The 26,432-nt window shown below is 42.2% G+C and overlaps 1 protein-coding gene across 4 annotated transcripts in view; it reads left to right on the plus strand.

The window, feature by feature from the left end:
• Positions 1-7,655: 7,655 nt before the first annotated feature.
• Positions 7,656-26,432, plus strand: part of ankrd26 (ankyrin repeat domain containing 26) — a 35,606-nt gene continuing 16,829 nt past the window's right edge. For 2 of the 4 annotated variants that reach the window (XM_083665742.1, XM_083665744.1), the window contains exons 1-23: positions 8,603-9,149; positions 10,251-10,365; positions 10,647-10,820; positions 11,253-11,359; positions 11,503-11,640; positions 11,839-11,999; positions 12,618-12,654; positions 12,741-12,810; positions 14,083-14,143; positions 14,225-14,418; positions 17,090-17,309; positions 17,431-17,492; positions 17,585-17,666; positions 18,688-18,740; positions 18,816-18,894; positions 19,263-19,307; positions 19,627-19,968; positions 20,116-20,211; positions 20,304-20,383; positions 24,683-24,915; positions 25,370-25,591; positions 25,912-25,942; positions 26,088-26,235. In XM_083665742.1, the coding sequence (XP_083521868.1) occupies positions 8,944-9,149; positions 10,251-10,365; positions 10,647-10,820; positions 11,253-11,359; positions 11,503-11,640; positions 11,839-11,999; positions 12,618-12,654; positions 12,741-12,810; positions 14,083-14,143; positions 14,225-14,418; positions 17,090-17,309; positions 17,431-17,492; positions 17,585-17,666; positions 18,688-18,740; positions 18,816-18,894; positions 19,263-19,307; positions 19,627-19,968; positions 20,116-20,211; positions 20,304-20,383; positions 24,683-24,915; positions 25,370-25,591; positions 25,912-25,942; positions 26,088-26,235 (2,956 nt within the window). In that variant the 5' untranslated portion in view covers positions 8,603-8,943. Of the gene's footprint in view, positions 7,694-8,602; positions 9,150-10,250; positions 10,366-10,646; positions 10,821-11,252; positions 11,360-11,502; positions 11,641-11,838; positions 12,000-12,617; positions 12,655-12,740; positions 12,811-14,082; positions 14,144-14,224; positions 14,419-17,089; positions 17,310-17,430; positions 17,493-17,584; positions 17,667-18,687; positions 18,741-18,815; positions 18,895-19,262; positions 19,308-19,626; positions 19,969-20,115; positions 20,212-20,303; positions 20,384-24,682; positions 24,916-25,369; positions 25,592-25,911; positions 25,943-26,087; positions 26,236-26,432 lie in introns of those variants that run through there. The other 2 variants (XM_083665743.1, XM_083665745.1) reach the window with 2 other exon arrangements.

Here is a 26,432-nt window from a genome sequence, read left to right on the forward strand (position 1 = left end):
CAACTTATCGGTTTTTGGCCCTGCCAAACTCCCTAGTTGCTGTGGCAGTATGTTTTGGTTTTTAGGTATTCGCTTGTACTTGGACTGACAAGATGTCTGTACAATTCATCCTGCTACTGCCGTCAGCAGTTACATCATCAATGAAGACAAGTGAGCCAGTTCCAGTGGAAGCCATACATGTCCAAGCCATAAAACCCGCTCCTCATGCTGGCAGATACCAATAACAGACTACAAAGACAAACACAAAGCCTAGAATCAATAGACATTGAGAGCTCTTTTATGACTGCACAAATGATTTGATGGAACACACCTGATGAACCAGAAACAAGCCAATTGTCCCATCACTTTTGGGTTCCCTAAAATAGGGGGACTATACATAAAAAGCTTAAACTCATAGTAATTGTTTGATTTCTGTTCAAAACTGTTGGAGTATAGAGCTAAAAGAAGACAAAATGCTTCCTCTTTCCAATACTTATGGATGGCACTGTATATAGGCATTCATAGTATATCCTTCCATGCATTCTTAGGGTCAGAGTGAGAGCAGTCATGGACAATTCATGGAAGGGGATATTTCTGCTTGAACTTCCTTGAAGCATCATCTCATCCTGTCCTATTAGTGCAACGACCTTTAACTCTGAAAAGAGTTAACAAAAAACAACAGATGGCAAAGATAAGGCCATTATTGACTTCCTGCTTCAATCTCATTCACCTCTGACCAGACACAACTCTATGGGAATACAGCGCTCTTGTTTTGCTCCTTCTCAGTCTCACCATGTCTTGTGAGTGTTGTAGACTTCTAGTGGGTTGCTTCATGTGTTGGTGTGGTGGATCCTTGTTACTTCAGTTTGTACTTCAGTATAATCTCTATTCTATCATGTTGTCCGTTGAGACCGTTATCATCGTGGAAGCTCAGGAGGAATCTGTCAGTGAATCAGCATGGAGTGTGTACGTTATAAGTACAGCACCTTTGATTAGGAGCTCCTCGGCCTCTACCTCACCGTTTGACACTTCCGCTTCCTGTTGGAGGCCCGGCCATTCACAGCTTTCGTGGACCACAAGCCATTGACTTTCGCAATGGCAAAGGTTTCTGAGCTGTGGTCTGCCCGTCAGCTGCGCCAGCTGTTTTTCATCTCGAAGTTTACCACAGACATCCGACATGTTGCGGGTAAGGACAACCACATTGCCTCTCCCGGGCCGTCGCCAGTGCCGTCCACCTTGGCATCGACTACACCCATACGGCAGTCGATCAGGCCTCTGACCTGGACGTTCAGGCTTTCAGGACGTCTGTCACGGGACTCCAGCTGGAGGACATCATGTTTGACAACGCCGGAACCACCCGATGGCCAGAGGCTGTCCCGCTACCAGCAACTACGAGGTGGCTCGGGCGTTCATTGGCACTTGGGTCGCCCAGTTCAGCCCCATCTGACGTCTCCTGACTGAGGACCAGAGTTCACATTTGAGCTCTAGAACGCGATCGCCGGAGGCCTGGGGGTGAAGTTGCACCGCACCACCGCATCACCCACAGGCTAACGGGTTGTGTGAACGGTTTCATCGCAACATGAAGACCGTGCTTCGGGCCAGCCTTAAGGACAACAGTTGGGTCGACAGGCTCCCATTGGTCATGTTGTGTCTTAGGACCGACGCCAAGGAGGACCTTCAGTCCTCATCTGCTGAGCTGGTCTATGGGCAGCCGCTGCGAGTTCCTGGGGATTTCGTCCCCAACGCCATGGCCCCCTGGTCAGCAGCCAAACAGCGAGTCACGCTCATAGACAGTGCAAAGGTTTTCGCACCTGTGCCCACATCGCAGCACGGTCTCCCTCAGTCGCATGTCCTGCCCAGCCTGCGGATGGCAGAGTATGTGTTCATCTGCCATGACGGCCACCAAGGACCTTTTCTTCCTCCCTACGACGGTCCGTTTCACGTCCTGGAGGCCGGGGACAAAGCTTTCCTGGTGGACATCGGTGGTAAGCCGGATTAGATTTCAGTGGACCACCTCAAGCCAGCCCACCTGGATCTGGACCAACCCGTGGGGTTGGCTCAACCCCCGTGGTAGGGTCGTCCTCCAGCCTTTCCCCCACGCCGCCACAAAGCTCCTAAGGAGCCTCTTGTCAGCCCCCTGGTCCCCGCTCCGGTTTTACGGAGCTGTTTTGGACGGGTGATCCGGGCCCCTCCACGTTGACATTGCCAGTTCTGATGAATTCTTGTGTTATATGGGCTAGGGCCCTTTAAGACTGGGTTTTTTTATGCCAGTTGTGAGGTGAAAATAAGCTCAACACATTTGGGCTTTTCACTGCAAACAAGTCTTTGGTTCCTTTGTTCCCTTCCACCCCTTTGTTCCCTCTACTCCTACAATAGGGGGAAAACAGTAGTAAAAGCCAGGATCAGGATGTATTGTGTGATAGCCCACAGCTATGTGGATGAGTAGAGTAAACATCCATATAGAGCTTCTTATTAGCTTGTTAGTTATATTCAATGCAGCCTGCACAGAATGTTTTCGTTCCACTATTCTCTAGAATCCACATGGTATAAAAGTTAATTGAGTTTTACAAGCCTATTTTTTCAAAACATTTGTAATAGACTTGCAAATGCACTGCCAAAAAAGCAGTATCATGTCGTAAAAGAAAAGTTCATGTTTTTGCACTAAATTTATAAAGACTCACCAGGAATTCATGGAGAGGTTTTGTGGATGTTACTATACTGTAGCTCTCAAAATTCATGTGAAAATCATCTACAAGGCGTCAGAGGCTCAAATTCATTATGAAAAGTAGCTGAGAAGGAAACACAGAAGAGACGCACTGCAGAGGGAAAGTAATTTCAAGCTCATAAATACAATCTATTTATTCCTCTGAGCAGCACTGTATTTTTAATAAAGTGGTCACTTTCAAATGTCATTTATCGTCCTGACACGAACTTGACATTATTATAATTATTTGGGAAAGGGCATACAGTAGCCCCTTAGCTTTCATTTTAAGGTAACATTAAAATTAAGGAAGACTATTTCCCTCTGAAATAAAAATGGTTGACTCAAGACAAAAGACAATAGTCTTTTCAGTGTCCTTGTCCAGTTTAATTTAGTTGTTATTTTATCCTTGTCTACTTTTTTGGTTTGGTATCTCTCTATACTCTAGCTTAACAATGAGATGTTCACCAAGGCCTGCTACTCCAATTAAAATGTCTATCTGACAATGATTCACGGCCCAGGAAGTTTCTAAATGCAATGATGTACCAGCTAGTCATCAGTGGCACCGTTATTGAATGTTAACTGATAATAACTGAGTTATTCACAACTCACTGGCTTGTCATATTGGGATAGCAGTGCATAATTCAAACTTGCCTTATCTGCAAGTATGGTCCCATGAAGCATTCAAACCTCTCCCATTTGATCTCCATTTGATCTCCATTTAATATCGATTAGCAGCTTTAATAGAAATCTCTGATTGAGGGGGAAGTTTTTCAGAAAGTTGGAAACAATTTATCTTAATTCAGATGCAAAATCATTATAGGTGTATCGATAACCCTAGCCGATTGTCCATAAGTAATATCTTCAGAATTAATTAGGTATGGAATTTGACATTATTTAAAAAGGAAAGATGGTGGGGAAAATAGTGTAGAAAAGAACAGGCTTTTGTAATGGGCTTTTGTGGTAATTGTGGTAATGGGCCTCAGTTATTACTATTCTGAGCCTAACCCAGTCACTGACTCACATTTTGAGCCCATTTGGGAGTTTTAATTTCCAAATACCCCAATGTTTTCCATGGTGTATTTATTTCCATCTGAGGGACTGATGATGTGTGTACAAGTAGTCCTCCCTCGAATCACTCCTTTTTTATAAATCTGTTTGCTTTGGGATGTGTCCATAGGCAATGTCATTGGCCTGCTGACTTGAGTTTGGCCGAAGGTTGTCCCCAGGCAGGGTACAGTATAAAGAGAAGGTCTAGACTCTAAAGAAGGCTCATAGCGACATGGTCCAAGCTCTCTTTTTCAAATATGTTGTCTCATGCTGACCGAATACAAGGGAACAATGCATAACAACTTGTTCTATGGTAGGTGGAAGCCAAGTCATTTTTTCATTGATGTCTCCTAAAAAGCCAATTTTCCAAGCCCATTTTCCGCCATTATTCAAATGTGACACATTCTTGCATCTCTCCTAATCTCTCATCAGATCACCCATGATGCTACCAAATAACATGTTTTAAACTTCATTACATGACTTCAAACAGTCTGACTTTTCTCTTCATATTTGCTTGCCTCAATAAACCTAGAGTATTGTATCACTAACACACAAATGAATAATTCTCTCTATCTATATAGGCAGTCTAATTCAATACATTCCTTTTGTCATGAATGTCACATTACATCATTTTTATTTCCTTTAGTCAATGTATTGTTTACTCGCTGTGTTTCTGAAATATGATGTTGGGGACATGAACTTTCTTATGTTGTACTGCTTGTTCTGCTGTAGCAGAAAGCAATTTAGGGCCGCTGTGCTCTAGTGGAGGAAAGAGAGCTTAAGGTTCAAGAGATTGATTTATCTCATAGTTGGGCTCTGGATTATGTGTTCACAGTACGGTTGAATATCTTCTATCTCTTATTATGAGCAGCAGGCTGCATAGGGGGGAGAGCAAAGCCACCAGTTCTCAGGGAATATTTACCATGTTGCACCAAGGTTTACCCTTTGATACATACAAACTACACATATCCAAGAGTACTAAATTCAAGCACAAGTATTTTTTTACAGGGATACTGTTCTCTTGGTGATGTTGCATATATCAATACAATAAGCTAATGTAGATTGTGTGCTGTATGGTGAAATGAATTTCTGTGAAAACTAACTCGACTTGATTTAACCTTGAGTCACTCTGGTATTGAATGTCAAAAAACACACAGAGGAAAAAAGTGCCCTGTGCACTGACCGTACTGTCCATTCAGCTGTAGAAGTAAACAACATCACATTTCTCAGAAGTAAATATGGTCAGAGTGGAGCTCCACTAGTAAGGATATGGTTAGGCCTAGGGATTTGGCTGTCATTCTGAACGTGTTTGGCAAGTGAATTTCACATCAGTGGCTAATAATGTATTGAATTGAATCCTAATCCTGCCGAAACAGAACACCAACATAGCTGCCAAATCTGAATAACCACCCCCGAAATGTTAACCCATAACTTAATTGGTTATGTTATGATTATAGTTGTGTAGCAGCAATATCACACAACAAATGGGACAGTAGGTTCTGATGACACTTAAATGACAGTCTCTTCATGTCATGCCATGAGTGCCCAGAAAGCACCTTGCACTTGAGCATGGCCCCTGTGGAGGAGAGAGACTGAATACAATTCAGGCAGACATAATCCCCTTATTAGAGCCCAGTCTGGATCTCCTCAGCACTTTTATAGAGATAAGACATTTTTCAACCGCTCGACTGTGCCTACATTTATGTTTAAGCCACACACATGGGGTGGGCTTAAATACAGCATTGTGTCACATCAAATACAAACTTCAAAAGTGATTAATATGGGAATGTGTTTTGTACTCAGGCGTTGCTCAAGGTCTCAAGTCTGATAGGCCTACCTCCTGATTTAAAGAAGTTCTACAATCATGAGGTGATTCTTTTTTTAATTAGCAGTACTTCGCCACTCTTTGTATTTGGATTAACACACAGGAATCTCTCTTTCAAAGGTATGTCAAGTCCTGCTCCTCCAGAAGCAAAGGAAGCACAGAAACAGCACAGAAACATATCGCCAGAAACAAATAGCACAGAAACATATCGCCATCTTGAGGTCTTCTCTGGCTCTTACAAGGAACCAAGTACAACCAATCATAGTTTGTTTGCAGCTAGTCATGAGATCCTAGGACGAATATTTCTTGTCATGTAAGCAACTTCCTTCAAGACACTATGTCACTGTTGTGTTGAAGCATTTTATTGCAATTTAATACATGCATCTGTCCATCATTGTACCTTTAAATATTTTATCACAAACTTTTAAATGGGTTGAATGGGCCTTTCAGGCTGACATTTTCGTAGTCTGTCTCAAGAAGCATGATTAAGTGGCAGGTACAAAAACTATATGATATGTCTGCCATTCAACAGACATTTTCCTTTGATAGAGACTTTGCCTACAGTATGTCACCAAGTTAATTCTAAAGCAAATATCACCATCATGTGGCTTGTAGACAGTGCCTCCTTTTTTTATTTCTTGACATTTCAACATAACATAACACATTTGTATGAAGTGTAACGGCAGTGAACATCAACGGCTAGAACCTAAATACTAGTACTAACACAATGAAGCCGCGCCTCCTACTGGACCTCACAGGTAGGTAAGTAGCAAGGATAATAGTAAGCTTAGCCAGGATACCACGTTCATCATCGACTTTTCGTTTCTTGAGTGTTGAGAGGGACATTTTTGCATTTAAATTCAGATCTCTCCATGATAAAAGTTTGTTAAATCAGCAAAGTGGCTGAGGCGGTATGGTAGGCCCAACATCAATTAGTCTAGCAGCGTTGCAAAATGCAAAGTTGAAGAGAATGCTGATTCGCTGTAAACTGGTAACTTGGTGATATTGATTGACAGTACTCAATAGGCGGGACAGCAGAGAAAAGCCGCTTCTCCTATTGGATGAAATTAGATTCAGGCTATAATCAGTCTGGGTGTGCTAATCAGCCGCGTCCGCCAGAAGGCTCTGTATGCGTCTAGGCTGTCAAGCGCGTTAAAGGACGCTCTCTCTCTATTTCAGATGCTTGGGTTGGGTAGTTCCATCCATTGTGGTTTGTTTTGGTGTTGTGCCATCTGACGGATCATATCAGGACAACCTCCGTGGCACGCAGTACGTTGAGGCACGCGACAGAGTATATTGAGTTTAAGTGTTTTACCTGCACAAATGATGTGAAGGAACCTGTCAAGCCTATTGCCCCATTACTTTTTGTGCCCTGAAATAGGGGGACTATGTATACAAATACCTGAGAATCTATATTTTAATCTAATAGAAAATTGTTTGATTTCCAATCAAACATTTCTTGGCATACTAGAGAGCCAAAAGAAGAAAAAATGCTTCACTGTCTCATTACTTACGAGGGCACTGTATATGCTCAGTTGATGGTTGTGTAATGTGGTGATTATTCAAAGAGAATTCATAATGTTTTATTGAGCATTTCAATAGCCGTCATAGCCAGCCATATTTTCAAGCCCTGCAGTCAGAATTGCATCGTTGGCCAACTTGAGACTGCACAGACTGGGATTCGATTTTGATGTCAAACCCCATACACCCCATACTAAGCCTGTTCTCGCCTAGCGTCGTTTGAATTTTAGTCAGTTTAAATGTTGAAGTCAAAAAGCCCTATTTTGATCTCATTGTCCCAGCTATAGGATGTTATCACAGAAACATTATTTTAACACTGCTTTTAGAGGGAATTTGGGTATGTGTGACAGCTACACAAAATACGTGGCCCTTCCACAAATAGATGGGCCAAGATCAGTGAAATATTTTAAACCACAAAAATGTATGTTCCCTCAACCACACTAGCCTGCGCAAGTGTAGTGATTTTTTTTTTTTTTTTTTTTTTTTTTACTAGACCGCGATTGGACAATGAGGGTGGTACATCATACAGCAGATTCCCGATTGGCTCAGTCCAGACAACAGAGTAGTGTGTAGCTAGCTAACTAAGTACTTGCAAAACGCAAGCAAGTGATCAACAGGTCAGTGTATGGCAAACAATTGTTTACAGTTTTTTTTCTGAAAGTATTTAAAAATGTTTCTGTAGATAGCCATGTAGCTCAACGCAAATGAGTCTAACATGCGAGAGGGCCATTTCCGCTTGTACCGGGCAGTCGGTAAAGGTACTAGCTACCTAGCAGCAAACGTAGCAGCAAACCTAGCTACATAAACTACCTTCTAAAATGTACATGTTTAGCCTAACCAGTGACAGACATTGACTGAACTAGCTACATTTTTTTTAGCGCGCTTAGTTGGCAAACTATGCCACCAATGAAAACATGACTATTTAAACTTTGCAACAAACGGATGAGTAAACTAACAAGAACATGTATTTTGTGCCCGCTGGCTCCGTTACAAATTTAAATATCGCGGTGCACTACGTTTGGCACTAGTATGTTTGCGAGGTGACGATGTGGATTGCGATTAACGATACAGCTTGCTGATGTTGGGTTTTTCTTGCCCGGGTATTGGGGAAATTAAAATAGAGAACAATATTTTTTATTGAATTGGGTAAAAGTGACTAACCACAATTAACATATTTGTAAGACAATAACGCAAATGTGAAATGAAAAACCAAACCAGTATTTACAAGACAAGAGCTCCCCTGTTTCTGATACTTTTGAACGGTTGCCCTGGCAACGGTCTGGGTCAACGTTCCTTCCTGACTCGTCTACAGCCACAAAATTGTGAACACCTAACTAATGATTTCGATGTTGCATGCACGTTTTAAAACGAATACAGATGTCATGTAAGAGTCAATATACGGTAAGGTCGGATTAAGTTAATACTCTCACCGTACATAAAGCCCTTTTGCTTGTAGCCATAGCTCTCTTGCTTGATCGATAGAGAAGACTGCATCATCCTATTTGTCTTGGCCATTTACTGTAGCTATTTTACTAGACATCGATTTAGCTCTTTAGTCATTCGTGTCCATTCAGCTTTCTACGCGTCAAGCTTAAGAATTAGTAACAATTCATTGTATTGTATGAATATAGCTAGCTGTGACTGACTACAGAGTATGACACGCCTGAGGGGGTTTATATGAATTCTGCAATTTCTCATGACGTCCAACGGCAACGGTGCTCGCTACTGACATTATTGAATGGCGGTAATCCGCTTTACTCGTTTTATTTTTAGGGATGGGAAAGACCTACAGTGGCATCTTAGTGCCAGGTAGTGACGGTGCACAAGCAATGCAGTCACCTTACTGTCAGCTGTGCAACCCTACACAATGAAGAAGATATTCAACTTCACTAAGAAAAAGAAAGGCTTCTCCCCCAACGCCTCGGACGCTGGGAGTGTGCTGTCAGTTGCTGGTTATGATCTGAAGGAGAAAGACCTTCCGAAGGTCCATAAGTCTGCCTTCGCGGGTGACTTGGCCAAGCTGAAGCAGCTCGCCAAGAAGAATGATATTAATCAGCTTGACAAGGAAAATAGGTAAGCAACAGGATAGCAAGTAACACCACAATGGTACTGCGTTAAAGATTCAGGATAATCCATGTGATGTATACTGGTAATGATCCTGCAGATTTGCTCTTTTGTAATTTTTACCCCTCTTTCTACTCCTCACCCTATCACTACCTGCTTTACAACTTTTCATTTCCATGTGTTCATACAGTAGGCAGTAGTACGTCCTGTAATATTAGTTTGACAATTCCTCATAGAGCTTAAACTTAGTGTTGTAGTATTGTCTAGATGACTGTTACCTCTAACCTACAATGTCTGACCTGACAATATAGGCTATGCATAGTATACAGTAAGTACTTAAAGTACTTCTGAGTAACTACTACAAGATAAACCCTCTCTCAATTGTGATAACTATTCCCCAACAGTATCAAGTCTCTATTGGTTGTCTAATGTTTACAAGCATATAATCCATCCTCCTTATCCAAGAGACTAGGTATAGCTTCATATGGTGCTAATTCATGCTAGTGATTCATGGATGATGTGATGCAATGACTTGTATGTAGGGTTGCAAAGGGGTGGAATTCTGGAAACTTTCCATGGAAACATGGGCCTGGGAATTTTGGAGAAAATCTCAAAATTCTCCAATTTCTCTGTGTTGAAAAAAGTGAAATTAAGTTAACTAAATAGCTCACCAATGATTTAACAAAAGGGTAGGGATTAAAGCTGTGTCCAATGAGGTGACGGCACACATAGGACAACTGTGAGAGCAATAGAAACAAGGTAGCGGTCAAAGCTCCCGGGAGAAGAGTTGCACACTTGCCCGCCACTATCGATTCAATGTTATAGAATGGATATTCTGGAGCTGTGTAACAAGTACAAGGTCAATGTTACAATCTTTCTCAATTACAGCTCAAAATGTTAACCTAAATTAAGTTTTAAGAGGCTGTTTTTATTTGAAATAGAAGAGTATAGTAAAAGGATCAGAGACAAATACATTCAGTGTGCAAAAAACCTCCCATTTGCTGAAAATTCCCAGGGGAAGTTTCAACCTGAAAATTTCTGGAATTTTGCAACCCTACTTATGTGTATGCAAGCCGAATGACTACATTTTCCCCCATACTCCTATTTTAGAACAGCACTTCATATTGCCTGTGCCAATGGACATGCAGAGGTGGTCCAGTTCCTGGTTGAGAGCAAAGCCAAGCTTAATCTATGTGACAATCAAAACAGATCCGCCTTGATGAAGGTAATTGAAGATGACATGAGATATTCCTAGACAGTGATGGAACCTCTGGGAACCTTTTGCTATCTAAGTGAAAATGATGAGAATCATACACTGACAAAACATCTGAAATATCAGATACAATTGTATGTAAGTGAGTAATGCTTGTTAGCCCATAGTACATTGTTTATAGCCATCGGAATAGATTCTAGAATATCCAGCAGCAGGTCTTAAGGCCCCTCCTTGCCTATGAGTTGCGTGCACATTCACATACAGTATTTAATGTGTTATCTGTTACTTGGCAGGCGGTACAGTGCCAGCAGGAACGCTGTTTGGCTTCTCTGCTGGAGCATGATGCTGACCCAAACCTAGTGGACATCAACGGGAATACTGCCCTGCACCTGGCTGCTTTCATTCCCACAGTCTCCACCGCTATGCTGCTACTGGAGCACGAGGCCCACGTCAATGCCCAGAACAAGGTGTGGCTGAACCAGCCAGGGGCCAACAGTACTACCATTCCCCAAGGGCTCACAATACACTTAGGGCCAGCACTGCTAATACACCCTGGGAGATCTTAGTGGGGTTCCAGATTGCTTGGGAGTAATCCTGTCCCATAGGTTCTAATGGAAAGAGGATCAAGCTAAGGAAAAGAGAGCTCAGAGCAGTAAATAATATCTGTTCTTGTGGTTAAAGGATCTTGTATCTGATAGCTGTAAGAGAGTAAAACGCTTGGATGTCATGGAGGCATGCTTGCTGTTTTATTTCACACATAACTTTTTGAAGAAACTAAGAAGTGATGCACATACAGATATGATAAACATGAAACTGCATAATAAACCACATGGATATGCAACAGATTTGGCAATGCCTCGTATAGTGTTGAGTTGGTTTTGATTTGGTTCCGCTTGCAGGAGGGATGTACCCCCCTTACCGTGGCAGTGAAAGACAACCACGTAGAGATGGCAGAGTTTCTACTCAAGGAGGGCGCTGATGTGAACACTAAGGACCAGGCACACAGGTAAGTAAGAAAAATGAAGCTATTGAGATAGAAAGAAGGTATGGAGGACAGGAATTGTTTGAATTGTTTTGAGATGCATGCACTTGTGATATTCAAGAGTGTATAGGTATGTATATTCAACAACCAGCAATTTCCACCTGTAGATCCCCATTGATGATAGCTGCTTGCAATGGACAAATCAGTATGGTGCGGATACTCTTGCAGTATGACGCAGACATCATGTTAAAGGATAACAATGGATGGTCGTCTGATGACTATGCAGTGATGAATGGACATCACGGGTAAGTATTGGACACTTTTACTCCTTTTACACTTTTACTCCTCCTGATCCGGCGTAGATATTGTGCTTTGTATTCCATTATACTGTGCAAATTTGCACTTCATCACCTTGTATTAGACTGAATCAGCAGGATGCTTTGAGTTGTATGCTTCTTTGTTGGGCACAGAAACTGTTTCATATACTGGCATCTCTGTTTCAGCTGTTCCCATCTCATCATTGAGCATGGGACCAAGAGGAAGTCCGTGCCATCTCCTTCACATCTTGTCCCCTCCAAAAAGAAGCAAGCATCCATGTTGGGCAGCCCCTCCCAAGGGGTTGAAGCAGGCTTCTCTCTGAGGGGACCAGCCACTGACAAAGATGGTAAGGAATTTCATGTATATTTTTGCATGTTTGGTTTTATTAAATGTGCCTCAGTGTAACTAATGTTTTCTGCTCTAATAAGCTGTCATAACAATGTGCATGTTCATCATGACCATGAAGTGAATGTATTTATTTATCTTTAATATTCCATTTACCCCTCATGCAATACCACATGACTGGATCTAGAGCATGGAGCAAGTGAAGCAGGGAGAGGTATTATTGCCAGCAGCCATAGCAGTTACAATAGCACCACAAGATCAGACACGCTTGGATAGTTGATGTTCTGTCCAATATGGTTTTGGATGAAAAGCCAAATAATCCTGCAGCGTCTGATGGATATTAAGCCTCTTAAACAAGGGTTCATGTACTCAGTTTGTTTGGTCTTTGTATAGTCGTTCATCCTGTCTTGTCCTAAATGAGATGTCTGAGCTAGTTGTGCTATTTATTTGATTGCAGTGCTAGTTGTGCTGTTTATTTGATTGTAGCTAGCATTTGACAATACCCAGTGCCCATTTCATGGTATGTCTTTGTTAGTTTGTGGTGATCAGTTGATTTTAAGTTGTTTCAAATGTAGTTAAGAAAAAATGCACAGCCAACACTAATTTGACTTTTTTGCAGATGTTGAGGACAATTCACATACTGAATCAATCAGTCGGTAAGCAAATGCTATTTCTCAACCATGAACTTTAATTTATTCTGTTTTACATATCAATTTGACTTTCATCTCCTCTTTGTCCTTAGGGCATCAAAAAGTGCTGCTGATGATTGGCCATCCTCAGATGAAGATGATGAATTGGATTTAAGCCCAAAGGTCTTTATGATATATAATTTGCTAACATAAGCAAAGGGTGAATTAGGGCTGTACTTGACCAAGAAATTGCTTGGTTGAATTTGATTCGCCAGTTCAAACCCATAGTCAACTAAGTCACAAGTTTATGATAGGCTATTTAATTATTTAAATATACCTAAATATGGCCATTAGGAAATGCACTGGTTTGACTTTCAGTGCTGATCAAGAATAAGTTAAATGTCTACTATACTACTGAGGAATCATTTATTATAATGACTTATTCATTAAGATTACTGCAGAGGACAAGGCATTTGATTTAGTGTTTCGATTGGTCCTGAAAATTTCAAGCCCAACCCAACCTGGGTAATTGAGATGAGGCCGAGCCCAACATTATAGACATTTTATGATCCCAAGCCCAAAAAAAATCAGACTTCTAGAAAATGGCTGTGGCTTTTCCATTATGCGCAACAGGAAAATTGCAGCGCCGCTGAGTGAGGAGAGGAGAAATTGTATTTCAGTCAGGACACTTACGTCGGTTTAATATGGTTTAATGAAAATGGTAGAACATTAGGTTTGGCGTAATTGGATGGCTCCACTCTGTAAAGCTCTCCGCCTGAAGTTCAACAAGATATAATACAATGATATAAGGCAGGGAGCCCATAACTTCTCAAACCCTCCGTAGGTAGGTTAAATACAGCGACCAAGCGGGTGGAGGCTGGGGCAGTGGATGGGACGACCCATAAGTATAACTCATAGCCAGTTGCGTAACTGTTTGACCATGGTGAAGTGTTGCATAACTCGGCTCTTTTAAGAACATGTGATGTGTTTTGCATACGTGCCGTTCGACTTCAAGTGTCCTGCCTGAACTTACGTAAACTTCATTTACTGCATCTGCCTTTATAGAATATTCTGAAAGTCACGCAATGGAGAGAGCAGACGCTGCGAGTTATTACACACAGCAATGCAAGATTATATAAACAAATTAAATAAACCGCGTTATGTCGCAGCAAACCCGAGCCCTTCCAATTCTTTCTGAGGTCAGAAGGCAAACGAAAACAAAATACTTGTCTCTCTTCAATATTATTTATAGAAGCCTAAGCATTTCCATGTGGAATCACTTGCTATAAGGCACCTCTCCCGCATGGACATTTTTCCCACGATTCGACCAAACTACATTTAGCCGACCACGGGTCTATTGACATACCAATTGACTAGTCTTCTATTTTGGGGGTCTGTCCTAGGTTGAATCATTTTGAGTTGTGGTGTCTCATATTTTTCTTCTTGTACTTCCAGAAACATCAAAAGCTAAACCTAAAGAAACTGATTAGTGCCTCCAAGAAGGGAAATAATGGCGGTAATTATTTAACCTTATTTCCTTCAAAATGTTCTCCATTAGCTTGTGGCTGTGTAGTAACGTATCACTCCTACCCTGTAGCTTTAGTTGGTCCCGACAAGTCCTGGAGCGAGGTTGAGTCTGAGCGTGAAAGTGAGGACAGAGTCCAGAGAAACCCATCCCTCCCCAAGGCTTTACTGCCCAACAGAGCCCCCCAGCACCTTGTACCCCCCTCACCCGCTTCCTTTTCCAAAGCTCCCCAGATGACCTCAACCCCTCTCCAAAGCTCAAGAAAGGTAATGTGCTTGTGGCTAATGTTGGGTTGTGCATCTGTGACATCTTTCTCTGTGTTCTCTTTTCTCCTTTTCTCGTCCATGAATGCCAATACAAACAGGAAGTGGAGCTGAACTTGAGGGGACTGAGCTCTCAGAGCAGCCCTCTGGTAGCAAGGCGAAAGGTGATTCACCTGAAGAAAGCTCAGAAGGATCTGAGGGAGATGATGATGATGATGATGATGATGAAGAGGAGGAAGAAGATGAGGATGATGATGAAGTTGAGGAAGAGGAAGATGATGATGAAGAGGAGGAGGATGACGATGATGAAGATCAGGAAGATGAAGAGTTAGAAGAAGGAGACATTGCTGCGACCTCAGTCACAGCAGGAGAAATTGGCACTGATGACTTACCAAAACATTCCAGTGCTGGAGCTGTTGAAACTGTTGGTGATGATGATGGTCAAACTATACCCGGTATCAATGTCTCTGATAGTGCAGTAATTGTTTCAGAGCATGTAAATATGTCTAAAGAGATAGAAGGTCTTCAAAAGTGTTCCAGTATTGAGAGCCAAAAAAATGAGGAAATTGATTCAGAGATTCCAGTTGAACCAGTTCCAACCTTGAACTCTGGAATCCCAGTGACTCTTGATGTAGGGGAAGATTGTGTTGTATCAGCCATCAGGGTAGAGTCAAGATTTTCTGACGAAGAGGATAGCCTCTGTAATGAGAGTGGATGGGCATCGGATCATAAGATTGTTCCTGACGCAGGTTCCCCAGCAGAGCCCATGACCCCCCAACACAGCACAGGAGTTACATGTCAAAGAAACTTAGATGATGATGATGGGGATAATGATTATGATGATGCAGGTGCAGACTCTTGGAGTGATGATGCTGAACCCGATAGTTACATGTTGAAGAGAAATGATGCTGATGAAGACAATAACAGAGAACATGCCTCAGTACCTGATGAGCCAAACAGCACAAGTGCAGTTCCTCAGGCTAAAACGGAGAGAATATCAGACAATTTCTATGATGCCGAAGATGATGATGACGATGATGAGCTAAAACCAAAGATAGTTGAATCCTCATGCAACTCCCCATCAGATGAAAATGACAAAGATGTCACTAAAGAAGATGATGAGCTAAATAAGAAGATTCCCCATCAGAAAGGAGATGAACTAGGTTCAGATTTTCAGCCAGCACAAACGACCCCACGCGCACAAAGCACATCACCCAAACCAAAGGTGGATGAACCCAAGTCCTCATGTAATTCCTCATCATATGAACATGAGAAAGATGGTGTCTCACTCTCTAAAGATGAAGTTTTACAGGTTGTTTTTGCAGCAGAAGCAGATAAGCTGCCACCAGCCAGGACCATTGCATCAGCAAGAAGCAGAGTTGAAGAACAACAGCATTCTTTTGATTCTTGGGAAGATGCAGATGAAAATGACATTAAGGAGATTTCAAATGACTCTCCTACAGAGTCTCCAGAGCCAGGAGACAAAAAGGCTACCAATAAAGAGATGTTTGATGATGATGGTGGTTGGGATGATGAAGATGATATAGCAGCCACAGGGTCTCCTGACAAGGCTATTCCACATAAATTGAAAGACACAATGTCCGCTTGCAGATGGACAAAGGATCTTGACCTTTATAAATCCTTGAAGAGTGGCTCTTCAACCTCAAGAGACTTGCCATCACCAACAGCCAGGCCCATGAGTGCAAACAAGCAGAAGTTAGATAAAGCAGCTGATAAATTCGATTTCTCTGAAGCCCGAAAGGATGTAGGTGAGGGAGATATAGAGGATTATGAAGAAGTCACTGTGTCAATGATTGTTGGACAGAATGATTCTTATGAGGATGACTTGCAGGATGAAAAAGAGGTGGCTGTTGACAAGGAAGATGATAACAACATGAGTGACAAAGATGAAGAGAAAAGTGAAGACTCTGACTGCCAAGACCAACAATGGCAACATGACTTTGCCAGTGGAACAGTCAAAGAGGGAAATTATTCTGACAATCTAGATGGATGCCCAGGAGAAGAGGATGAAGAAAACATAGATGATAATGATGGTATGAAGTCAGATAGACATCCAGTGATGGCCATTAAACATAGTCATAAAACTGGTACAATGTTGGGTCATTTTTCAAGTGATGACGATCTCTCCGACCCTGACTCTGAGGATGACCAAAAGCCTGAGGCTGCTGCTTATACTCCATTAGATGATACCGATTGCATTTATGACAAAAGAACTGGCATTGTCCGGCAGACGTCAAATGGGATGTTTTTAGATGACCATAAGGAAGAGGACAACAAGCTACCAAACACCCCCATCAAAGACTCTGCTGTTGTTCAGCAGCATGATCCTGAGAGTGATGGATTTTCAGATGAAGAGAAAATACCTCAGACAGACATTGATGATGTTGATGTTGATTCATCCTTTGAAGATGAGCTGCATGATAGGGAAACATTTGAGGTCAGAGACATTACAAAGCCTGTCAAAGATGTCGAATATTCTGTTAAACAGGTAAGATGGAAGCTATAGTACCACAACTAGGCATTAAGCTGTGCAATGATTTCTGTTGACTCCCTCAGACGCAAGGCAATGTTAATTTACTTGCTTGGCAAAAAAACTCACTGTTACTGTTTGTTTATACAGTTCAGAGCTTCACAAAATATCTCTACCACACAGGAAAAATATTCCACGGAGGATGAAGATGATGATGAGGATGAAGAAGACGAAGGTGATATAGACGAGGAAGATGAGGAGGAAGAGAAAGGGCACAAGGAGGAGATGGATAAGGGAAAGACAAAGCATCATACTGACGAGGAGGAAGATGAGGAGGAAGATGATTCTTCTGTTGCTAATGCACCAGTCCCAAAAAGTGAGGTCTCCAAAGATAAAGAAAGAGGTAACTGATCGATCATAGACCTTTCTCAAGAAGGGACATTTTTAGATATCAAGCTAAAAACACAGAATACACTTTGATACAACTGTTAAAGCTCATACACCTATAAACATTTTCTCCATAGATTTCCTTTCTGAGTTGGGTCTGGAGAAAGGAGATGAGGAGGAGGACTCATGGGATTCAGAGGTACAGTGGGAACTAGAAAAAGACATTGAGTTCCCTTGTAGCATTGGTCATTCTTTATCAGATTTGCTTACAGACACGTCCTCTTCTTCCAGACCTGCTCTGGCAGTCCCAGAAAACAGAATGCTGGGGATCTAAACAATGTGATTTCCAGTATTTCAGAAAAGAACAAAGAAGGTAATGCCCATAAGTAATGTTTTTTTTTTCATTGGGACTTGATCTAAGCAAATGAATGGATGACCACCATTATAGCTATGCTTTCTTGAAATCATCCCAGCTACCATTCCATGCTCTCTAAGAACAGTATGGCTATACTATTAAAATCAGTAACTGCATACAGTATTAGTACTTGGTCAATTCATTATTTAGAAAATTAATTATTTAGATAGAGCTAACCATAAATATCTTGCTTTTTTCACTGATTACTTTTACCTTTCTCTAAGAATTATAACTTTAGCTATTTTTGTAAACACCTAGTATTGTGAAACAAAAGAATAGTCTCCTATGGTGCTTTTTCCACCCTTTGACAAAATGTATTACATTCCTTTTGTAGACCTGTTTTACATTCCCTCTTTCTTAAGAGGATCTGGGAGCTATAGGATGGCAAATCTAGAGCCTCGGAGGAGTGTAGGCAGGCCCAGAGGCAGCCAGGGACCGGGTATGGATGTTCGTAAAGCGCAGCATGCCAGTCATCCCAGTGGACATCACTCATGCAGTGAATACTCATGGCACCCACATTAACTCATACCCCCCCCCCCCCCCCAATAACTCACCCTACACCTGGACCCCACATGTGGTCCTAGAGGGCCACAAGTTTCTAGGTTTGTTTGTTGTGTCGATTACCTTATAGACAAAGCTAGTGACTGACATTTTGATTACATTTTTACCAGCTTTTTAGCAACAATAGAACAAAACAACTTGCATGGCTTTGTGGCCCTCTTAGAACAGAGCAAGGGGGGCTTTGTTTATATATTCTTGTCCATTCCCTAACCACCCTCCTTTTTTATTCAGCACATTAAACATAAGATCATCTGCATGGCGGAGCCTCTCACAGTACTGCTCTGGCTTCATTCAGCACCCTGCCATGCCAGCTCATCCAACTGGAGCCTTGTGCTGTCCTCTTGTCCATTGATTCGCTCTTGTGCTCTTTCAGCTCATCATATCAAATTAATTCAGTGTTATATTTGTTTTCTTGCAGTTTTAAGAAACAACAGTGATGATGATGACAATGATGATGTCCCAGAAAAGGAGGTAAGTTCAGCTTCAGTTAATTTAGGGAAAATACAGGGTTGTTGGTGTAAATTGTAACAGGTTGCCTTTCCACAGCCTGAGAAGATAAAGAGGGAACCACTGTCTGTTTTGAGCAAAATCGAGTCTTCCAAAGAGGATGCTGACAAAAAGACAGGTAACACAGATTATTAGTTAACTTAGTACTTATAGGTGGGAGGCTAGAGGCCACATTTTTAAGGAATTGTGCCTTTTGTGATAAGAGCACAACATTTGACACAGAGCCATGGCAGGTCTTAAGACCATGTTTAGCTATGTTTGGCTAATATCGCTCGGCCCCAAAGTGATATTAGCTGCCATTTTGAAAATCTGTGATGGCCCTATAGCTAAAAATGCTCCTTAAGACCTGCCCTTGCTCTGTGTATAATGCGGTGCTTTTATCACAACAGGCACGATTTCTTCTTCCGTTATTAGTGCCTGGCTATTTTTTCATAAACATGTTATATTTTACATGTGTGTGACATTGTCCTTCATTCTGCTCTACAGACTTCATGGAGGAGCTGGGGTTGGGTGACGTAGATGACCTTGAAGGTAACTTTACTATGAAGTCTAATGACCTGTATCTGTCTAATATTATTCAAACAAATCATCCCATTAGTCTATTCTGAATATCTTTCTCTTCTTTCATTAAACACTTTTTAAGAAACTCAAAAAAATGAAGCAGGTTAGTGCATATGAATCTCGTTTGTTGTCGTAAGCCTCTACATAGTATTGTTTTTTTTAGTGCCTCCTCAGTGCATGATCTGTAATGTATAGATCCAAAGAAACGCTGTAATGGTAAAGTAGCCTTGCTGTTCATGTCCTGAGACGTCCCACTCTCTCACTATTCTCACTGTGTCATTGATGCCAGATGCCTCTGACTGGGACACAGCAAGCACCACCAGCAGGAGAACCCTCCCTGGCCGAAGAGTAGCCTCTCCTGGGGTCGAGGAGCTGCAGGAGGAATCTTCTCCATCCCCCGTCCCACTGCCTGCTGTCCAGGAGCAGGAACAAGACATCCCCACAACACCTCCTACGGATACATCCCAGAGGAGTTGTAGCCAAGAGAAGAAGCCGTCTCCATCTGAGACCCCTCCACTGCCCAGCCCCCGGTCCCTGACCCCCCTCACCCCTCACTCCTCTGTCCAATCCCAGCCACAACCCCAGGCGCGTGCCAGGAAGATATTGTCCCAGAGACCAGATAGCGAGGATGGTAAGGAGGGATGAAACCACAGGCTCTGCATGTGCTTTTGAGTACATCTCTAATACCTTTCCACTGCTATTAGGTTATTTAAGCCTGGTTGTAGCCACTGTGTGAGTCACAGGATTTTGTCTCTCTCTTTTTTCTTTTTTTTTTAAGACTCAGATTGGGATTCAGACCATGTGACCTCTACCTCCAGCCCAGTCAAGACTGCGAAGGAAATGCCAAATATAGCTGATTCAGTGTTGAAACCAGGTAAAGGACCCAAGGTTGATTAAGACTATGGCTATTTATGTACATGTGTTGCTACTGCTTTTGTTAAGACAGATTTGTCTTTCCCCCTGCAGAGTCTCCTGCCCGTAAGTCCCTCCTGCCAGTGAGTCAAGAGAGTGAGATCCGTTCAGAGCTTGAGGAACAGCCACAAGTGGTGGGTCTTAGTCTGGGAATACCCTGCTGTACCCTCTCCATCTTACCTCATCATGTATTCCTTACACCGCTACATACAGTCATGAGAAAAAATTAGGACACCCTATGAAAACCTTTGTCTTCTTCAACATATTCAAACATATGGACATTTGATATTCATTTGAACAATATTGAAAAATTGAGGTAATATAACTAAACAAATACAACTGAAACAAATTATTTAAAAAATTATTGGTAAAATGTAATTAATAGAAATGCAATCTTCTTGTGAGGAAAAAGTTAGGACACCCCTACATTTAGTTCCACTTAAAATGCCTAAAATTATAATAAAGAGCACCACATCAGGTGCAAATGATTAGAACATCGTTACAGAGGATTTTGGAGGAGCCTGTCCTATTTAAACCTCAGATATTTAGTTTGGTTTGCTCTTGATTGTTGAAGTGAGTTGCATCACCATGGCGAGATCAAAAGAGCTCTCTGAGGCCTTCAGAAGAAAAATTGTAGATGCATATGAGTCTGGGAAGGGATATAAAAAGATCTCCAAACTATTCGAAATTGGCCATTCCACTGTCCGGAAAATAATTTACAAGTGGAGAACATTTAAAACCACCACCAACATGGCCAGGTCAGGCCGCCCAAGCAAGTTCAGCCTAAGAGCTGACCGAAAGATGCTTAAAGAAGTCTCCAACAATCCCAGAATGTCATCACGAGACCTACAGGTATCTCTTGCCACAATTGATGTCAAAGTACATGCATCCACCATAAGAAAGAGACTGAACAAGTTTGCATTACATGGGAGGTGTGCAAGGAGGAAACCCCTGCTGTCAAAAAAAAACATCAGGGCAAGACTAAAGTTTGCCAGAGAACACCTAGAGAAAGACCAGAACTTCTGGAACAATGTGCTTTGGACAGATGAATCCAAAGTTGAACTATTTGGGCACAGTAAGAGTAGACATGTTTGGCGCAAAACCAAGACAGCATTTGAGAACAAGAACCTCATACCAACTGTGAAGCATGGGGGTGGAAATGTCATGGTTTGGGGCTGCTTTTCTGCAGCAGGGCCTGGTCAGCTCACCATCATAGAATCCACTATGAATTTTGTATTGTATCAGAGGGTGCTTGAGGAAAATGTGAGACCATCTGTTCGAAAGTTGAAGCTGAAGCAGATGTGGACCATGCAACATGACAATGACCCAAAACATTCCAGTAAATCTACCAAGGAATGACTCAAGAAAAATAAATTGAGAGTTCTGGAATGGTCAAGTCAAAGCCCGGATCTTAATCTTATTGAGATGCTGTGGATTGATTTGAAACTGGCTGTGCATGCAAGACACCCCTCGAACATCACACAGCTGAAAGAATTCTGCAAGGAGGAGTGGGAAAAACTTTCTCCCAATTGATGTCAGAGACCTGTAGACAGTTATAAGAAACGTCTAATTGAGGTTATTTCAGCCAAGGGGGGCAATACTAGCTATTAGGGCATAGGGTGTCCTAACTTTTTCCTCAGTAGGAATTGGCATTATTGTTAATTTTTCGTTAAATAAATGATTACAAAGTTACATTTTCATAGTTTTTTGTTCAATTACATCCCCTTTATCTATAGACATTGTTAGAAAGAAGATAACATATTGATATGTCCATATTTTTAAGAGAATAACTTAATATTTTGGGGGGTGTCCTAACTTTTTCTCATGACTGTATGTTATACATGATATCTCTACCCTGCCTTATCACTTTCGCTCAAACACATCACTCATTCCCTATATCATCATACTATACATTCACTCTTTCATATCCTCAGCACTGTATCCAACGGCAAACCCTGCTTGGCTGTATCTCATCCATTCCACACCTTCCACCCTTCGTGATCACTACTACTTCACCATGTTACTACCACAGACTGCTTCATTAACCACTTATCCACTGTCATAAAGTATATTATCTGTTGACCTGTACTCTATACAGTATTGATGTGGTAATCTTGTTTTTAAATGATATGAGTAAGAAATCGTACCTGCATGCTCCCACATCTTCCTTTTGAACAGTGTTTTGTTTGACTTGGTAACACTTGCATATTCTAGACCCAAAACCTGGTTATTGTCCCTTTTTAGTTTGCTGCCTCAGTGTTAACCACATTTCTTTGTCTACTCATGCCATCAAAGGAGAAAGATGATGCATTACACCCATCAGAGTTAGACGTAAGTAAGTCATACCATCTTGGCCCTTTGGGGTTCCAAACTGGAGAGGAGAAGGAGAAGGATGAGAGACATTTAGATAGAGAAGGAGAGGGAGCCGATGAGGAGGTGCCATGGGAGAAACGCTATGAGAAGATATGGGTGGAGGTGGAGAAAAGGGAGGTCAAATCCCACTATATGAATGTGGCGGCTGAACTGAAGGAGATTTTTGGGGAGCTACCTGAGGTCACTACTGAAGAAGAACAGAAGGGAATGGCTAAATCCCCCACTGAAACTGCTGAGGAAGAGTCCAGTGATGAAGAGGAGGGGGAGCCCATCGTGCGTCCGACCACCAGAGCGAAGAGCACAGTCCTGCTCACCATCCCTGAGCAGAGGGAGTCGGGGCTGGAAGACTCCTTGACGGACTCTGCGGAGAACTCTCACTGTGACGACAGAGCCCAGCCCTGTGATCTCCCACGGAGCCCCCTCCTCGGCCCCAGTACTGAGGGCAGTGAGGCAATGGACATGGAGCTCCCTAGTGACAACACTGCTGCAGAGAAGCAGCAGGTGAACAGGTCTCCTTCAACACAACTGTCTGGAGGAAGTAAAGCTGTAGAGGGAGACTCTGATATGGACAATGCCACTAAGATCTTCACAGATGGAAATGCAGAGCCCAGGTCTGATGCTGTCTCATCGTCAAGCGAAACCAAGGCCAAACCTGAGCCAGATATGGGCAGCAAACCAGAGTTTAACACAGAGGGAAGCTGTTCTGTCCAAAAGGAAGATGCAGAGAAGGACCCATCTCTCTCAGAAGAAGAGGTACCTGAAGTGCGCTCCTCCCAGCCCCCCTCCCTGAGTGTACGGCCCCCAGCTCCACCAGGCCTTTCAGACGAAGAGCTGGAGGAAGACATGCAGAGGTTCAAGCATGAGGTAGGGATGCTGAAGGTTGTGTTCCTGGATTTGGAGAAAGAGAAGGACCTGCTCCAGAAAGAGGTAGAGAATGGCCGGCGCCCTCGCTCCCATAGTCTCCACCACTGTATTTCTCTCTCTCTCTCTCTCTCTCTCTCTCACTTCATTCATCCATTCTATGACTTCAGCTGAGTCTGTGTAAGAAAAGACCCAAACCATGGCTGGAGAAATAGACCTAGAAAACAATTTTTTCCTCTACCAATTTCTCTCTGTTTTAGAAATCTGCTGTTTTCCACATCAAGGAGTCTGTATGTCCCAAAGTAGAATTCCTTGTCTTTATCTCTTTCATGAACCGAAGTGAACTTCTAGTCCTCCTCTGCTCTCCACCTTCACCTCTACACCCTCACCATGTATGGTGTTGACAGTTGCTGCATCGTTTAGCACGTCATTGACTCCTTGCCCGAGACTGTCCTCTCTGTCACACAGGCCTCAGGAAGGGGTCTTTCTTTCACTCAGCTGTTCAGTGTGTGCATCCTGGATTTCACTCCATCATCCACCGAAAAACCATTCATCTCCTCTTAGTGATTTTTTTTTTTTTTCTCCATCTCTGAGCTCTGCATGCTACTTTTTGAGAAAATATTAGTTTTTCTATTCACTTGGGTCAATTGTATTTTGCTCATTCTCCCTAGCTTGTGTGGTGGGAAGTGGTGAAAGTGTGTGTGTAGAAATTAATTGTTTTCTTTTCAATGAAAACAAGCTGTGATTGGATTGATGTGTTGTTCTAGCAGTTTTCATTTTGACTGTGTGTTTTTGCATGGTGTTGTGATTGCACATTAAGTCTAATATATGACTAATATTGTAATCCTCATACACACAAAACTTTTGGCCAGCCTTTGGAATGTCTTGTCAGGCTATACGTTTTGATAATAAAGTGTGTTTTTGTATAATATGTTACATCTCATATGCAAGAGTAAAGTAGCTGTTTTGTATTGCATGGGAATGCAAGTATATCCCTGTAATTAACTGACTACAATGTTCCCTTGTAGAGTAACCACGACGAGGTGTTAGGTCTCCCTGGGGAGGGGTGACACACTGAATTATATATGTTGGAAGGATACCTGCTTCAAAACACATCTTAGGCTGGCCTTAACCTGTTTCAGTACAGTATGTGTTCATTCTGAAGCTCTGATCATTAAACATTTACCCTGTCTTTTCAGGTCATCCAAGAGAAGACAAAGACCAAAATGAAGGTGCAAAAATCAAGTGCTTCATGGGATGCTGGAGGACCAAGCAGACCATCTGAACTTGAACGAGAAGAAGAGAGGAAACCTGAAACCAGTTTAGGACACCTAGAGGAGTCACAGAGTGGAAATGGAGCAACTCACAGGGAACAGCAGCTCAAAACCAGTGACCATATTACCCAAAGACTGTGGTCAAAAAGTCCAAATAGGTATGCACCTTTTGTCTTTAAGATAAGTTAAGTTTGCTTTGTCATTTTGTCATAGTTTTAGCAGCCAAGCAATTGGTTCTTACATGATAGAGAACTCAAAAGTAGAGCAAGTAAAGAGTCTTATCCACTCTGATGGGCATCTTCACTGTTCTTAAGTGGAACTGATTAATCTCATTCAACAGTTATTTGCCTCTAAGGACAAACCACCCAAAGCCAATCCTTAGAAAGCACCATACCTTCATACCCATAGCAGTAGAATTGAGATCTAATTCTATGGTCATACCCTGGTCTGTGGTACCACAACCCCAGTCATAGTTTTGATTGGTTTCCCTCCCTTCCCGAAGCACTTCTTGGATGACATCACACAGAGCAACCATATGACCGGCTGTTGGTGTACATGTACATGTACATGTCATGTGCGTGACATTCACTGCTAGGTCTATGCTCTTCCTAGCGCCAACAGGGCTCCAGAGGAACTACAATACCCACGGCTGCAGCAAAAGGAGGAGGGGAAAGCTGTAGCTAAAGAGGGGACCTTACAGCTGCCCCCTCTGGAGCTGGTCAGTGGGGCCAGGTGTGGCAAAGCCTCTAAGACCCCCTACACCCATGTTAACGGAGACCCCCTCTCAGTGTTTGACGATAGTACTTTAAGTGAAGTGTCGGACGATGAAGGAAGGTATATATGCAGTATGCCATTTTCTTTATCTTTGGCAAAATACTGGTGTCACCTCTTTGACAGTTCAAATATTGGTGGTGGGAAATTATCTGGACTTTTCTTTTGGCTTGAATTAGATTTGACTGACTCAATTAGGTTTTCTCTATTTAGTTGCATGTCTACTTCCTTCCTAATATTGAAGCGTATACTGCATTATACCATCGTACGTCAACTAAATCACCTCTTCTCAGTGTACTCTGTACAGACACTGAGCTTGAGGAGGGACTGTTACATTTTCCAAAATAACTCCTCCCAATCTGTTGTCTGTTTGTGTTATTTAGATCTCCATCTGCAGTGCTTCGGAAAGACAAGGTATAGTTCTGCCATAGTCATTCTATACTATCATGAGTTTTTTTTTACAAATCTTACTAACTTACTATTTTACTAATTTCATATTAAGAACCCACGACTGTGATACCACATTTTAACTGTCACAAATCCTTTGTTGTGTGTTCAGATACAGACTGCAGGTGAGATGGAGATGGCAGAGGACTTTGATGAGCTGACCCAGTCTTCTGACACAGCCACAGATGACATTGACTCTCCCATCTCTGGCTACCGTCACGCCTCTCTGCTCATCAAACAGCTGGACTCCATCACATTAGGTACACAAAGCTCAGCCTTCACTGGCTTCACTCACCACATTGACTCTCAACAGCTGAAGCTGTCTCATGATTCCAAACCTGCACTTTGTTACTGCCTTTATTTAACTTAGAATGCAGTATCTTTAGTAATACCTGTAAACTTCTGTTTGGGTTCAATAGAGAGCCTAACATCAGCTGACCTCATAAAACCACAATGT

This window comes from Argentina silus, assembly GCF_951799395.1.
Source record: "Argentina silus genome assembly, chromosome: 3".
NCBI classification, from domain to species: Eukaryota; Metazoa; Chordata; class Actinopteri; order Argentiniformes; family Argentinidae; genus Argentina; species Argentina silus.